The sequence below is a fragment of the Myotis daubentonii genome, chromosome 15, assembly GCF_963259705.1.
Source record: "Myotis daubentonii chromosome 15, mMyoDau2.1, whole genome shotgun sequence".
Classification (NCBI taxonomy): domain Eukaryota; kingdom Metazoa; phylum Chordata; class Mammalia; order Chiroptera; family Vespertilionidae; genus Myotis; species Myotis daubentonii.
The window spans coordinates 45,775,898-45,791,514 of record NC_081854.1 but is presented as its reverse complement, the minus strand read 5'-3'; the positions used below and the strand labels follow the sequence as shown (position 1 = coordinate 45,791,514).

Below are 15,617 nucleotides of genomic sequence, written 5' to 3'. Positions count from 1 at the left end.
GAAGACGGCTGCCCTAGACCACATTTTATCTCCCTAAAGCCGGTAGTGTTCCAGCAAGCTTTCCAGCCATTAGCCTTTCTGACTTGAGAATTTTCTTCTTTATCTCTTTGGCCACAATAGATATCTATTGTCCACACTATGGCCTCCCTGCAAACTGATTTGTGGCTTGGGCTTTGACTCCTGGGTTAGAAGCGTCGCTCTTGTTGCGGCTAGTGACTGCGGTTCTTCGTTTCCTATTTCAGTGGCGGGACCACTGGATGCAGTGTGTGTACTTCCTGCCGCAAGAGGAGCCTGTGGTCCAGGGCTCAGCCCTCTGCCTGGTAGCCCACCACGACGACTACTGTGTGTGGTACAGCCTTCAGAGGACCAGGTATACCCCGAGCCTCAAGGGGTGGGCACTGGGCCTGTGACACTACGCATTTATGTAAATTCCCCTTTTATAGACTTTATGTGTCTATAATTGGGAATTATAGAGGCATGAGTGGGCACATTTATATCTGAACAGAATAAAATAAGAGCAAAAGTCTATGACTGGATGTGTCAGCACCTACTGCATGTACTCAGAAGGGGCCTCATTGTGGGCCCCTACCTGGAACAGATATGTATGAGAATCTTGAATTAGAGGGCCCTCCAAGCTGTAATGCCTCTTTGAGAGCCAGAGCCTAGCACGAATCTAGGAAAGGACTGTGGGTGTGTCCTCCGAGGCCCATCTTGGTTTCTCTGGGGCAGGCCCCTGTGCCATGTTTTCATGCTCGCTGGTGTCTAGCAGGTCACACTCACCACTCTGTGTCTGTTCATTTACTGGCCCAGCCCCCAAAAGAATGGGAGAATCCACCCAGCACGGCCTGTGTGTGACTGCCAGGCTCACCTGCTCTGGAACCGACCTCGGTTTGGAGAAATCAATGATCAGCACAGAACTGATCAATATGCCCAGGCCCTGAGGACGGTATGTGTCTAGCGTCTTGGGGGCTTGTGGGCAAGGAGATTGTTCCGTGGGTCCCAGCTCATTTGTTGCTTTTCCTTTCTGTGCTCCCTGGTCTGTCTGAGTGACTTCAGCCAGCTCCTTCGGGGGGTGGAGCGGTGGGGGGGGGGGTTTGCTCAGGTGAACCTGGGCCTGTTATGGGACTTCCTGGGGGCTTGTTCTCTGTTCACTCCCGAGAGCCACCAGCTGACAGCTTCCCGTTGGCCCCTGCCTTTGTCCCCCTGGAACTTTGCCTTTGTGACCACCCACCAGCAATTCCTGTGGGTGATCCCAGTGGACCCAGCCACCCATTCTTCCTTTCATCTGCTGCCTCCTTTCTGAAATTTTCTAAAATGTAAATCTGGCCATGTAACTTTCCTCCCTGAAAGCCTTTGCTCCCTGCTGCCTATAGCAGGGGCCTCTCACCTGTGGACCACACACGGGATTTGGAGGGATGTCTCTTGACTCCTTGGAGTAGTATGCAGAAGCATGTGTGTACATGCATGCATTTTGTGTAGCGAGGAACCTAACCATCCTAAGTTTCTCTTAGATCTGTGCCCCATAAAGGAATCCCTGTCTTTGGGGAGTCACTTAGCAGGCCCACAGCTGTCTGTGCTGTGACAGAGGCTTGTCATCGTGGCCTGGAAGGTGGCCAGTGGAAAATGGGGCAGGCCTTCAGGTGGGCCTTCTAGGACAGCTTCCCGATCTCAGGGTCTGGGTTGGGAGAGGTGAGTGAGATGGATGTGTTGGAGGATGGGGACTGGCTGCCACGTGGTGTAGGAAGACAAAAAGATCCAGCTGGGCAGTGGGATCTGTCTGTTTGTCAACAAGAATTTCTTGACAGACTGTAAGAAAACTTGTGCTGAAGTTGCTCTTCTCTGGCAGGTGCTGAAGCCAGACAGTGTTTGCCTGTGTGTCAGCGATGGCAGTCTGCTCTCCATGCTGGCGCATTACCTTGGGGCAGAGCAGGTACTGGACATGTGCTGTTCTCTTAGCTTCCTGAATGCAGCTCTTGAGTTAGGGTGCCGTGTGGTCTGGGTACACAGTTCTGTAACTAAAGCCCTTTGCAGGTGAAGCTACCATCTATGTAGCATGCTTGGTTCAGAGTTATGGGTTTACTGCCTCCATGTGTCGGCAGGAGTCAGGCTACAACATTGACCTATACCTGCAGCTCCACTCTTGGCTGCCACCTTGCTCTAGGGTCAGTGCGGAGCATGGGTGCTGTCCAGCGGGTAACGAGCACAGGTGGAGGTGGTTAGATGGTGCCTTCTGCCTGGGAATGATTTCGCCCCATTTTCATCTTTAATTTTGTTCTCTGTTAAGTGAATCTCCTACACTAATAGCATGTTATTCTCTCTAGGTACTTACAATAGAGAGTTCGGCAGCTTCTCATAGACTGATGAAAAAGGTAAGTGATAATTGTTGTTACTGAAATAATGAGGGGACCTGCGGTGCCTGCCTTCCCAAGTCTGGCACTTACTGCTTCGAAGTAGTGTGGGCACCAAGGGCACTGGGAGAAGCAGCAGCAGCCTGCTTGCTCGGGTCTGGCCTGGAAGTCTTCTAGGGCTGTCATCGATTAGAAACAGATGCATAGACTTTGTTTTGTTTTCTGGCTAAAGAAGTGTAAGCTTTTCTCCTCACTTGAAACTAAAAGATTAAATTCTTCCTATGATTTGTTTCTGGGACACCAGTGCCCAGGGAGTCATTGCTCACAGGCTGGCCTGTCTGGTTGGTTCCGTGATGGTTTTCTCCTCCTGGCCAGTGACTGGTTTTGCTTTCCTCTCTAAAGGAGAACCCACCTCCACCAGAACTGCAGGCCTATTGCTAAGTCCTGTAGATGTGCCTGAGAGAGAAATTTCTTTTTCTGTTGCATTTTGTTAGTGATCTCATCCCTGGTGTATAGGATGCCCTGGAGGGGAGAATTTCCACAAAGCAGATAAAAGTGGTGCTCTGGAACTACTTGGCCAGCAAGCTGCAGACAGAAAAAGCAACGTTGAGATGTTTTTCTCTGGACAAAAATAATACTTGTGTTGTTTTATCTCTAAGATCTTCAAGGCTAACCACTTGGAAGATAAAATTAATGTAATAGAGAAACGGCCTGAATTATTAACATCTGCAGACTTGGAGGGTAAAAAGGTGAGTAATGAGAGTTCACAGTAAGGGCACAGTGCTCGATGGCCTGAGCTCTCCCCTCTCTTCTCCAGCCTCATGGAGGGTCCCTGTGGAACTCACCAGCTAGGAAGTGGCCACTGTGGAGGGTGTGAGGAGGGGTGGCAGAGATGCCCGCTGAGCAGATACTGGCACTGCTCTGAACTCTGGCTCATCTCTGCTCCTTGAAGCGAGGGCAGCCAGCTCTGCTGGGAGCAACAGCAGCTCACTGTGTCCTCCTCCCTGTTCCCTTCACAGCGCTCCTGTGCGCTTCACCTTCCTGTTCACCTCCCGCCGCAGTCAGCCCGGCTTTGTCCCCAGCGGGTGCCTCCCACCTCTTAGTAACCTCTTAGTAACTGAACAGTCTCCTGCATGATTCCTCTCACCAGGCCCCTGGACCCTACGACCCAGGGCCCCCTCTCTCCTTAACACACTTTGTAAGTTTTTAAGAGACTGCCTCTTCTAGGTTTTCTTCTTATTTTTCCAGTTCATTCCTCTCAGTCCTTCGTGGGTCTCTCTCTCTCTCTTCACTGATCCTTCCCTGGAAGTTCTTGGCGCTCTCTCCTCATCTGTCCTCTCTGTGACTCCTCTCGAGTGGTAACATCCTTTTCTACATGGGAATCTGTGAGGGACAAATGTGTTTCCAAGTGTCAACTGGGTGTCTTTCCTCACATGTCCCACAGGCCCTTAAAGCTGGAACCTGTCATCTTTCTTGGCAACTTTTTGCACAGATTTTTTTGAGATATAATTGACATACCATCAACTCAACCCATGTCAAGAGTACAATTTAATGATTTTTTAAAAATATATTTTATTGATTTTTTACAGAGAGGGAGGGGGAGGGATTGAGTCAGAAATATCGATGAGAGAGAAACATCGATCAGCTGCCTCCTGCACGCCCCTGAATGGGGATGTGCCCGCAACCAAGGTACATGCCCCTGACCGGAATCGAACCTGGGACCCTTCAGTCCGCAGGCCGACGCTCTATCCACTGAGCCAAACCGGTCAGGGCTGATTTTTTATTTTAGTAAATTTATAGAGTTGAACAACTATCACACAATCTAGTTTTACAACATTTTCTTCACCCAGGCAACCACTGATCTGGTTTTTGTCTATAAACTTGTCTTTTCTGGGCATTTCATATAAGTGGAATAATACAATATATGATCTTCTCTGTTGGGCTTCTTTCACTGGGCATGTCTTTGAGGTTCATCCATGTTGTAGAATGTGTCAGCATTTTGTTCTCTTTTTTGTTGTTAATCCTTACCTGAGGATATTTTTTTGCTTTGATTTTTAGAGAGAGTATAAGGGAGGAACAGAGGGGAAAAGAGAGAGAGGGAGAGAGAAAGAGAGCGAGGGAAAGAGAGAGAGACATCGATGTGAGAGATACACATCAATTGGTTTGCCTTCTGCATTTGCCCTGATCAGGGCTGGGGATGGAACCCGCAACCCAGGTACATGCCCTTAACTGGGGATTGAACCCACCACCCTTTGGTGTGCGGGCTGAGGCTCGAATGACGGAGCCATACTGGCCAGGGCAGTATTTTGTTCCTTTTTAATTCTGATTGGTACCCCATTGTATGACTGTGCCACAGTTTGTGCATCCATTCCCTTGTTAGGGGTATTTGTATTGTTTCCAGGTTTTGGCTGTTTCAGCGCTGCTGCGAACACTGGTGCCTAAGTCTTTGTGAGGATACGTGTTTTCAGTCTCTTAGGTAGCTAGCTGCCTGCCTAGGCTTGGAATTGGTGGGTCATAAGGTATTTTTGTTTTAACTTTTTAAGAAACTGCCAAACTTGTCCGAAGTGGCTGTACCATTTTACATCCCCAGTCATGTATGAGGGTCCCAGTTACTCTGTATCTTTACCAACACTTGTTGTCTATTGTTTTTTTTATGGTCATTTAATGGCTGTGCAGTGATGTCTCATGGTTTTGATATGTGTTTGCCAAATGCCTAATGATGTTGAACACCTTTTTATGTGCTCATTTACTCTATATTTAGTTAAATATCTACTCAGGTCTTTTATCCATTTCCCCCTTATGCCTTTTTTTTAAAGAACAATTTATGATCCATTTAAAACACACACTTAAGTGATTTATTATATTCATAAGGTTGTGCAACATTCACCCCAATCAACTTTAGAGCATTTTTATCCCCCAAAAGGAGACCCCTTGCCCATTAACAGTCACTCCCCATTTGCCACCAATCCTCCCAGCCCTAGGCAACCACTAATGTACTTTTTGTCTGGATCAACGGCCATTTCTGGACATTTCATGTAAATGGAGTCATGCCATACGCGATCCCTTTGTGATTGCCTATTTCAAGATTCATACACATTGTAGCATAAATCCGTACTTCGTTTCTTTTTACTGCTGGGTAATAGTCCATTGTATGGAATGGGGAATACCCCATTTTGTTTTTCTGTTTATCAGTTGATGGACATTTGGGTTGTTTCTACTTTTTTGGCTATTATGAATGCTGCTATGAACATTCATATACAAGTTGCTCTTTTTCCCTCTCATTGATGAGGATTAAAAAGGCATTTAAATTCTGTAAACCATTGGTATGGTGCACTGGCTAGATTCCAGGCCACTGGGGTGGTGAATAGAAGTGGTGAGCGGGCATTCTTGCCTTGTTCCTGATGCTGGGGATGGGGAGCACTCAGGACCAACACTTCTCTGTCTTCAGTGTCTTCCTTCTGCTTCTCCGTCACCTCAGCCAGAAACCCCGACATCGTGGGCTGGTGCCCTGTCTCATCAGCATCTGCCACGTCTTGGTCTCCCTTTTGCACACTCCCCACTCCTTACAGTACTCAACCAAGTCCCCTCCTGTTCCCGCTCCATCTGCAGGTGGTGTCCTCATAGGCTTCGTGGGTGTCAGAGGGCTCTTTCTAAAACACATCCCTTCTCTGATTAAAGCTTTTAGTGGCTCCCTCTTGCCTCCTTGGTACAGTCCAGTCCCCTTAACCTGTCATCAGTTGCCTTTGGGTGACCTGGCTCCTCTCCCTCTCTCTACCTCTCTGGCCTCACCCTTTACCACCCTGCCCTGTGTGCTCATCTGGCGAGCTCCTGAGAAGGCCTCCTCTCCCACCAAATGTGCCTCTGTCCGTCCACTGTCCGGATTCTCCTCTCCTTTGCTTTTCTGACTCCTACTCATGTGTTTCATGTCTGCTTCATTTACTCAGCACATGTGTACTGACCATCTGCTGTGGGCCAGGAACTTTGCTCAGTGCTGGGGTTACTGTGCTGCCAGTGTCCCCATTTCCATGGTGCTCAGAGTCTCCTGAGAGAGATGGAAAACACTGAGAATAAATTGTCCAGATAAGCTTTGAGTGGAGATGGCCAGGGCCACCCTGGAGGCCCTTCCTGATGCTCTTACCTCTGAGGTCCTCCACGTGCCCCTTCCATGCCTCTGTCATAGCCTGTCGCTCTCCGGGAGGACAGTCCCAGCTTCACCGGCTCCCTCTTCCATTCAGCACTCCTGAGGGTGGGGCTTATTTCTGTTTTTCATCTCTGTATCCTCACGGGCAGGTGTGGACCTGGCACACTTCTTTGTTGACTGAGTGAGTGAGTGAGCAAATGAATGGCCTGTTGCTTCCATGTACCCGTGAAACTTGTGACCTGTGTTTCTTTTCAGAAGAGCCTTCTGATGTCTTGGTTCTGCTTCTCGCTCTGATCCCCAGGTCTCTCTCCTGCTGGGTGAGCCATTCTTTACCACCAGCCTGTTGCCATGGCACAATCTGTACTTCTGGTATGTGCGGACTGCCCTGGACCAGCACTTGGGGCCTGGCGCTGTGGTGATGCCCCAGGCTGCCTCGCTGCACGCTGTGGTCGTGGAGTTCAGGGTAGGCCACCCAGAGGTTTTTGCAGATGGGACGGGGGTACCTTGCTTTCTTGCAAAGACTTGGGTGTAGATGGTGGTCCTCAGGTCTGTGTGATTTGGCCTCTGCTTTTCTGTTTCAGCATCTGCAGGGCTGAATAGAAGACGCCTGTCTTTTTTTAAATGCGATAATTTGACATATGAAATGGAATTGGCTGTGTGTTGTCATTGTACAATATGGCTTATCAGAATAATTAAAATACATAAATTAAGAGTTTCAGAAGACGTGCTGTGCAGCTTGCTCTGCTCTCATTAAGAGTCCAGGCTGCACTTGTTAAAAGCCTTTTGAGACGGGAGAGTCACCTTTATGTAAGAAAAAATTGAAAAGCTTCATTTTAATTTTCTCATCAAAGCAGAGCCACAGTCACACAGTCATTTTGGGAAAGGTATTTTTATTAAAAGGATTTTAAAATGCTTTTAACGCGAAATGTCGAGTGAACCTCATTTAATATTTCTTTGATAAGAATGGCTTTGTCCATTGGTAGCTGAGTGACCCCATCACTTACTTTCTGGGTATTTCTTCTGTTATTTTTTTACCTGATGAGATTTCCACATGAATTCTGGTGTTCATGGCCAAAGAAGGAATGTGGAGAGCGATGCTTGTCTCCAGGCAAAAATCCAGGAGAAGGACACAAAGGTGACTGGTCTGAGGGCTTCTGGTCTCCTCCCTCCTGCTGTTCTCACGCTATTTATTGGTACAGAGCCTTATAGATTTTTTCCTGAAGAAAATGGTGTTCAGGATGGACAGAGAGCAAGAAACCCTAGCCCAGTAGCTCTGGCCAGTTGTCTTCTTGTGGGAGAGGACTTGGGGTCATGTCACAGAATTGTCCTCAATTTTGGGGGCTCTCCTCTAGGCCCCCAACCTTGGGTGTGTCTCCTAGGCATGTGAAAACAGCACGATGTGCCTAAGGTTTGGGGCTGGGGACACCCCAGCTTGACCTCACTGACCCTCTTTATCTTGTTGCCACACTTCCCTGTGGCCCCTGTGGGTGCGGGCATCGGGGTTCCCTGGCGGGTGGGTGTCAGTGAAGACTGTGCCTTCCTCGTAGGACCTGTGGCGGATCCGGAGCCCCTGTGGCGACTGTGAAGGCTTTGATGTGCACATCATGGATGACATGATTAAGGTAGATGGGGCCGCAGCACCCACCCACAGTGTTCCTCCCACCCACTCCACATCACCACAGGCCTCTGACAGGGACGTCTGGCTTCTGTGGAGAGACATGGGTTGGGCATTGTGAGCAGCAGCTCTTCTGTTGGGGCCGGGCGTATTTATTCTGCTTGGCTCGTCATGAGCATTAGTCTGAAAGCCATTGTGTCTCAGGGTCTAGTGCCAGGCCATTCTTGGCCCTGTGCTGTAACCCCTGAATCAGAATCGGTTGCCTCCCATATATGCCCTGCCCAGGGATTGAACCCACAATCTAGGTATGTGCCCTGATTGGGAAGTGAACCAAAACCTTTTGTTGTAGGGATAATGCTCTAACAGCCCAGGGCTCTGTTCACATTTTTCTACAATGATTGTTTACATAAATATATTTTTTGAAGTAAATAAATCTACCAGATATTTTCAGTTTGCCTGCCCCTCCACAGTTAACCACTGACTGTTCCATGCTTCTAGAAATATTCTTTGTGCTGTGTCACTGCACACTCTAGCCGCCTCTGATCACTTCTTAGGCTCCTTCTTGGCCTCTCCCATCCTTTCCATCCCCTAAGCTGTCATGTGTTCTAGGTCTCCCTCAGGCCCCTTTCCTTACCAGTCCCCTGCCCCCTCTCTGTTGCAGGATAATGTTTGCATCTGTCCTGAGCTCAGACCAAATACCTAAGAGCAGTGTACCCTCCACTGAAATGTCCTCAGGCACTCTGACCTTGATGCTTCCAAATTCACATGCTCTTTCCCCATCCCCAGCCTGGCTTCTTCCAGGGCTCCCATCCTCGGCCTGCCACCACCTCATACCCAGGTACCAAGCACTGGGCTCAGGGCCTGGGCATCCTCCCAGGCAAGTCCTCGCCTTCACTTGTACTTGGTCATCAGGTTCCATAACCATCAGGTCATCCGTGAGCCCCAAATCCAGTTTTCTTTCCCTGCTGCTGCTCTGGTCTGGGCCACTTCCTCTTGTCTGTGACCGTGTAGCCTCCTGCCTCCCCCACTCGACCATTCCCCACTTGGAGCTCAAATACACCTGTAGATCCTGAGTCTGGCCCTGTCTACCCCCTGTGGGAAAACCTGTGAGGCCCCCTGTCCCTTCCCCCTGCAGAGTCACCCCTTCAGAGTCACTGACCCCTGCTGCTAGGCCTGCTCTTTCCTCAGTTTTGTCCACTCTCCTTGCAACCAACTCCCGTGTGACCTTAGGAGGCAGCTCCGAGGTCACCCCTCCCGGCAGCTCTCTTTCCCAGCCCCGTCTCTGCAGGAGGTCAGCGCTCCTTGGCACCATGGTTGCTTGTCTCTGCGTTGTCTAGACTGGGATCCTCATGTGGGGGTGATCTGTCAGCTGTAGTGCTTAGTAAGGGCCACCTAACGGGCGAGTGTCCAAGCACCAGGTGTTGTCGTCAGTGTAGACATTTGGTCCTCAAAGTAGCTTGTGAGATAAGCAGTGTCGTCCCATTTTAAAAAGGGAGAAAGTGAGGCTTAGAGAGGTGAAGTGACTTGCTGGGGAGACAGCTCATGAATGGTCAGGGAACAGAGAAGCCGTGGTCTGTGAGGACCACTGCCCCATGAGACTGTGGCATTTACCCTGAGGGACTGGACCATGGAGGCGAGGGGCCACTGGCATGGACCCTGGAGGTGGGGACATGAGCCCCTTGCCTCCTGGGCATCCTGGTCCTGTCTCTGCAGAGCCTCAAATCTCCTTCCCTTCTCAGCATGCCTTGGACTTTAGGGAGAGCAAGGAGGCTGAGCCCCACCCGCTGTGGGAGTACCCATGCCGCAGCCTCTCCGAGCCGCAGCAGATCCTGACCTTTGATTTTCGGCAGCCAGTCCCCCCGCAGTCTGTCTGTGCTGAGGGCTCCATTGAGCTGAGGAGGTGAGTGTTGGCTCCTGAGTGGGAGTGTTGGGGAAGGAAGTACGGGGGCGGGGAGTGCCTGCTTTCTGTCTAGCAGTTACTGCCCATGTGGCCAACCACCTGATGGCCTTCCTGTCTCAGCCTTGCCCTTCTTGGTCTAAAGTGGCCCTGAGTGTAGTCCCCACAGCCTCTGGGTAGGAGGTGGTGCCCAAGTGGGGTTTGCTTTTCCCTCTGCATCCCAGGCTCCCTTTGAGCTAACAGCATGTTGGATCACAGCTGCAGAGAAATGTGAATTTGGTTGCTATGGTTACCCATTGGACCATTTTTCTCCTGGGAACTAAAGCAGGTTAGGAATTGGCGAGGGCACTCACTGTGAGGCATGGTCAGGCCCACCCAGCTCCAGCTCCCTTCATGGGAGGAGCTGCTGCTCCCAGAGGAAGAGCCCCTGGGTGGAGCCCTGAGCCCAGGGCCCTTTGGGGCTCCTCTGACGAGGGGAGGCAGGCAGAGACCATCGGCCTGCCATCCAGGGCATCAGGGAGGGTTCTTCCAGCATGCGGTGCCAGGGCTGTGCTCTGAGCCTCTGGACCAAGCCTTTCTGTGACCGCAGGCTAAGGAGGCTGGTCCTGTGGCTGACCTGCCCTGCCCCAGGCTTACCCAATACGTGGCCAGGCTGTGAGGAGTGAGGGGGCTTTGGTTGTGGCTCTTCTTGTTCAGCATTTTACTGAGTGGTTTTTAGTCAGGAGGAGTGTCAAGAGCCTCCTGACTGGGCAGGTGGAAGTGGGGAAGAAGCAGAGGTTTCTGGAAAGCAGAGGGGAGCCATGGCCATGCTCACCATCTCTTGTGGTGCTGTTTCTGTTTGACCAAACATCCCCCTCCCCCAGGCCTGGGAGGAGCCACGGGGCTGTCCTGTGGATGGAATACCACCTGACCCCGGACAGCACCATCAGCACTGGCCTGCTGAAGCCTGCAGAGGACAAGGTAGTGCTGTGCACACGGGCCCAGAATGGCTGACCCTGAGAGCCAGTCCTGCTGGGGGGGCTGCACCACCACTGTGCCCTGGGTGTTCCTGGGACACGGTCAGCCAGATGGGAACCTGGTCTGAGCAGCAGCTTCCCGCTGCGAGCTTTTAGCAGGGGAGGCTGGCCAGAGAGGGCTTAGCTGCTGGCCGCCCTCACCACCTGCTTCTCCTGCTGCAGGGATACTGTTGCTGGAACCCGCACTGCAAACAGGCCGTGTACTTCTTCAGCACCATGCTGGACCCCAGAGCACCCCTGGGAGGCCCGCAGACAGTCAGCTACACTGTGGAGTTCCAACCCCTCACTGGAGATGTCACCATGGATTTCACACTCTCTGATAGCCTGAGTGATGGGCGCTGACCCTCACTTAAGAAATAAAGTGGCCCGAGAGGCTCTGGGCTCTGAATGGTGTGGCTTTCTGGGAAGGAAGTTGAAGGTACTTCTCCTTTCAGGCCCCCGCTCAGTTTCTGGGTATGGAGACCTCGTCCCTTTTTCATTTTCACACTGCTGGCTCCTCGCTCCAGGCGTGGCAGGCAGCATGGGCTGCTGGCTGAATTTGAAGCCGAGAAGGGGGCAGGGAGCCCACTCTGCAGTGGTTCCGATGTGCTCAGAAAGCTCTAAGGCTTCAGAACCACTTTTCTGGGCCTCATGTGCTGAGGCGGCTGGGCTGCCCGTGGTGGTCGCCAGCCTGGCCTGTGCCCTGGGACTCCTGCCTGGCTCTGGCTAGGAGGGGCATCCAGGGGCCGAGATGCTGACTCAGGGCTGGGCTGAGGACCGGGTTCTGGCCCTGTCACTCGATGGGTGATGTCACCAGCCACATTCCTGAGCATTTGGCTTAAGTGTGCAGCGCCAGCAGGTGACCAAAACCTGACCACGGACACCAGGCTGCTGTTCAGAAGACAGGGAGGAGGCTGCTCCAAAGCAGTTCCTGAGATGCAGATCCAGGAAACCAGCCCCCAGGAGAGGGAGCCAAGAGGTACAACCCTTTCCGTGTGCCCCCCCTCTTTCCTGTGCCTCCCACCACCTCAGAAGTCCGGGGCAGATGAGTCCACTGCTTCTCCCCCTGACCCTCAGAATGCCCTTTTGCTGTTTACCACCTGCCCTGGGGTTGGAGTCCGAGCAGGGCCCGGCCCCAGCTTGTCGCTCAAATAAGTGGAGAACACCAGCCTTGAGCCTCACAGTTTTATTTTCTCCTTGTGATCCATCCTTCCTTTCAGCACCAGTAAAGGAGAAAAACACCTCTCTTTTCAAAATATTTTATCAGGTGAAAGATTGCTTTTCTTCTAGGGAAGAATCGTCTGGATATATATTTGATAATGTTTTTACCAAAACCTTAGGTGTGCTTACCATATAAAACCCCTAATGTCCCATGAGGATACAATACAGAAAAAAATACAGAAATTAAAAAAGTCTTTTTTTCTTTTTTAAAACAGTATTTCTAAATCTCAGCAAGTTAATACAATAGTTAAAAAGCATCAAGATTAATATTCATACTTAAAACTTAAGGTGGTTTGGACAAATGAAAATGACCATTTCCTTCCCAAGCTGACCCTGCCTCCTGGCTTCTCTGGAGGAGGCCGGGCCCGGGGCAGGTGCAGGAACTTGGTTGGGGATTTGGGTAACCCCTCTGTCTGCCCCTCCCAGGCCAAACACACAGAATATGAGATCCTGGCAATGTTTCTTTTCTTTCCTTTTTAAAAATTAAAATGGAAAAGTCTGGCTTGTGCACGGCCCCGGAGTCCACAGGCTTCAAGAAACGTGGTTGGGTGATGGCGGCCTCGGTACTGAGGCCACAGCAGGGAGTTGCTAGGGCAGCTGGGAGGTGGCACACCTGGGCCGGCTGCAGAGGCGGCCTGGTTAGGACAGGAAGTGCCTGAGGCACAGGGAGGTATGACTTGCCTAAGGCCGCCCTGTGAGAAGAGAGAAGCGTGGGCCCCTGCACAGTGGCCCCCATCCAGCTGCCCTGGACGGGAGGCAGCCCCACTGAGGGCTGGGCGCCATGAGGTTTCTCTGCTTCAGGAGCCCTAGCCTGTCTCCCCTGCGCTCCTGGGCACACAGCCGAGCTGCAGCCTGGGGTCCTTGGCTCAGGCCCCACCGCCTAGGCATTGTGCCTGCCCAATAGGGCCCTGCCTGTCTGTGTGAGTAGATGCCTGGCTGCTCCTGCGAGTGAGGGGCCCTCTGACCCCACAAAGCCTGGCTAAGACTCGGAAAGCCTGCCCTTGGAGGAGGGGCACAGCAGAGCTCAGGTGGGACTGTTCTCAGTGGTGAGTAGCCCCTCATGGCTCTGGGCTCCAGGGGCAGGGCTGGGAAGTATTGAAGCCCTCAGCTCTGCCACTGCCCTGGCCAGGTGGGTTCTGACAAGCCAGTGCCACGGTGGGCATAGCTTGTCCTCTCCCAGCACAGGACCTGACCTCTGGATGGCTGCTTGGACACCTCTTGGTCCCTCTTGCAGCTCAGTGGGTGACAAGGCACAGTGTCAGCGCACCGACACCAGAGGGTCCTGGGCAAAGCTGGCTTCAAGCTAGGTGGGCACAGGTCAGGGCACTGGGAGGAGGGGAGATAAGTGGGGGTTGGCAAGAACAGTCCCCTGAGCTGGGGGAACTTCACACCTGGAAATGGACACAGCCTTCTCTGTGTGACTGTAGGGATCATTCCCAGGTGTTTATAAAGGCAGGTGGGCGGAGGCAGTGCTGCCATGGGGTGATGAGCTGCAGGCCTCACCTATAGGCTTTGCCATGCCTAGTGCCTGGGTGCCTGGGGCTGGCCCTGGGCACCTAGTGGCAGAGTGGGCATCTATGTGCCTGGATGCCAACCAGTACCACTCCTTGCCCTGTGCAAGCAATGGCCTGACCTTGCCACCTGCAGCCTGCCCACTGGTGAGGGGGGGACAGGTCTCCCTCTGCACTTTGGCCCCAGGGTCACTTTTGAGGGTGGGTCTGGGGGACAGAGTTGCAGCCCTACCCAGAGGCAGGCGGACAGTTCCTGAGCTCCTCCAGCATATGGATGGGGCAGTCCCCAGGGAAGGATTGGTCCCAAACCAGAAGGGTGTCTGGAGGAGAGGGGCTCAGGCAGAAAGAGGAGGTGTTGGTTTTGGCAGAAGAGAAACTACACATTTATCATTTTCAAAACCAGCAGCGCCCTTTCCACTGTATCCGGGAGCTCCCCTCTCCCTGGAGAAGTGGTCCTCTCTCCTCAACTTCCTGTTTCCACTTAGAATGGGTCCCAGGCCAGGAGGGGTGCCTGTCTCAGGAAGAGCAGCGTTCTCCCTTGCAGCTTGCAGACCCTCTAAAGTGAAGGGTTGTTTCTGGTGTTGACTCTTTCTGTTTTTCTTTTTAAAATGTAATCGCCCTTGAATGCAAGACCCTGGGAAGAGCCCGGGCTTGTGGTGACTGGACACAGCCCTCACGGTCCCTGCTCATGAGCCGACCCAGCTGCAGGCTGCGCGCTGGCGGCCCTGTGCCCAGGAATGCTTCTTTGGCTGGTTCTGATTGTGTTTGGAGTTTGGCCTTGGGTGAGGCCTGAGCAAGGGGTCTGTGTGACTATGGTGTGGCACATGGCATGCGGGCAGCGTGCATGCGAGGGTGCAGGCATGCGAGACAACATGACAGCAGACAGAAATAATGAACCCTGGACGAAGCTTGAGAAAAGATACAAAGAGTACAGAAACCCGGTTCTCATACTAACCCACGGGTTACAAACTAGGTTGTGCTGTAGATTTGTAGAAAAATTACGTTTTGAAAGAATGGCACTGGTTGGGTAGCTAGGGCTCCTCGGGCTGACCTGACTCCTGTTCGCAGCTAGTGCCCAGACGTGCAGGGCAGCGCTGGTTGCAGCTCCCCCGGGGATGACCTCGGCTCCCCCAGCCCCTGCCCTCTCCCTGGCACTGCTGCTGGAGGGGACATGGCCAGAAAGGGGCTTTGGCTCAAAGGACTAGCAGAGGCCAGGCTGCTGTGATGACTTGGCTGGTCTACGCCTCCTCATCCCCCGTAGACACCATTAACCGCATGGCCACTGGGAGGTGGTCGGTCAGGCCGGACAGCTGGGTGATGAAACTGAATTCTTCCACCTCCTGGGGTTGGGGGAAGAGAAGCATCCTGGTTAGACCCAAAGGACACCATGCAGAGGCAAGGGTGGGGCCTGGGCTGGGGCCGGTGGGTCTTCCTAAGGCAGAGGGGTGGGAGGATCCCGAGGGCCCCCGCAGGTCTCTTGGACTGGCAGGCCTCACTTTCAGAGGAACGCTCAGTGCTGTTGAGGGGTACAGGGCTCAGGGTCCCCTATCTATGGGCATGGCCTGGCTGCCCAACCCCAGACTCACAGCCTTCCAGTCCGGGCACAGCCCCTCCTCCGCATACAGCATGTAGTCGATGCGCCTGCCGTTGCCCTTCAGCACATCCTTGCGTCCCTTCGGGCCTGCCCCCGAGTTCTTGCTGGTGGGGAAGGCGAGGTACTCCCGGCGCCCCTCCTCACTCTCCAAGACCCTGCGTGCAAACAGGAGGCAAGCTGAGCCCCTGCCCCCGCCCCAGGCCCCAAGTCCTGAGTGTGGAGCCAGGTTCTCATCCCGAGAGAAGCAGGTCAGACCGCACCCCTGTGTTTAACAGCTGTCTTCCTTGTGGGCCCC

At 52.7% G+C, this 15,617-nt stretch overlaps 2 protein-coding genes across 7 annotated transcripts in view; one reads left to right on the top strand and one right to left on the bottom strand.

The window, feature by feature from the left end:
* PRMT7 (protein arginine methyltransferase 7) overlaps nt 1-11,405 on the top strand; it is a 38,750-nt gene extending 27,345 nt beyond the window's left edge. For 2 of the 4 annotated variants that reach the window (XM_059667673.1, XM_059667672.1), the window contains exons 9-18: nt 243-370; nt 811-946; nt 1,847-1,930; nt 2,322-2,369; nt 3,008-3,097; nt 6,791-6,952; nt 8,037-8,111; nt 9,844-10,004; nt 10,865-10,961; nt 11,180-11,405. In XM_059667673.1, the coding sequence (XP_059523656.1) occupies nt 243-370; nt 811-946; nt 1,847-1,930; nt 2,322-2,369; nt 3,008-3,097; nt 6,791-6,952; nt 8,037-8,111; nt 9,844-10,004; nt 10,865-10,961; nt 11,180-11,359 (1,161 nt within the window). In that variant the 3' untranslated portion in view covers nt 11,360-11,405. The remainder of the gene's footprint in view (nt 1-242; nt 371-810; nt 947-1,846; nt 1,931-2,321; nt 2,370-3,007; nt 3,098-6,790; nt 6,953-8,036; nt 8,112-9,843; nt 10,005-10,864; nt 10,962-11,179) is intronic. The other 2 variants (XM_059667674.1, XM_059667676.1) reach the window with 2 other exon arrangements.
* A 762-nt stretch (nt 11,406-12,167) lies between these two features.
* SMPD3 (sphingomyelin phosphodiesterase 3) overlaps nt 12,168-15,617 on the bottom strand; it is a 77,368-nt gene continuing 73,918 nt past the window's right edge. For all 3 annotated transcript variants that reach the window (XM_059667679.1, XM_059667677.1, XM_059667678.1), the window contains 2 exons: nt 15,315-15,477; nt 12,168-15,068 (listed from right to left, as the gene is read on the bottom strand). In XM_059667679.1, the coding sequence (XP_059523662.1) occupies nt 14,967-15,068; nt 15,315-15,477 (265 nt within the window). In that variant the 3' untranslated portion in view covers nt 12,168-14,966. The remainder of the gene's footprint in view (nt 15,069-15,314; nt 15,478-15,617) is intronic.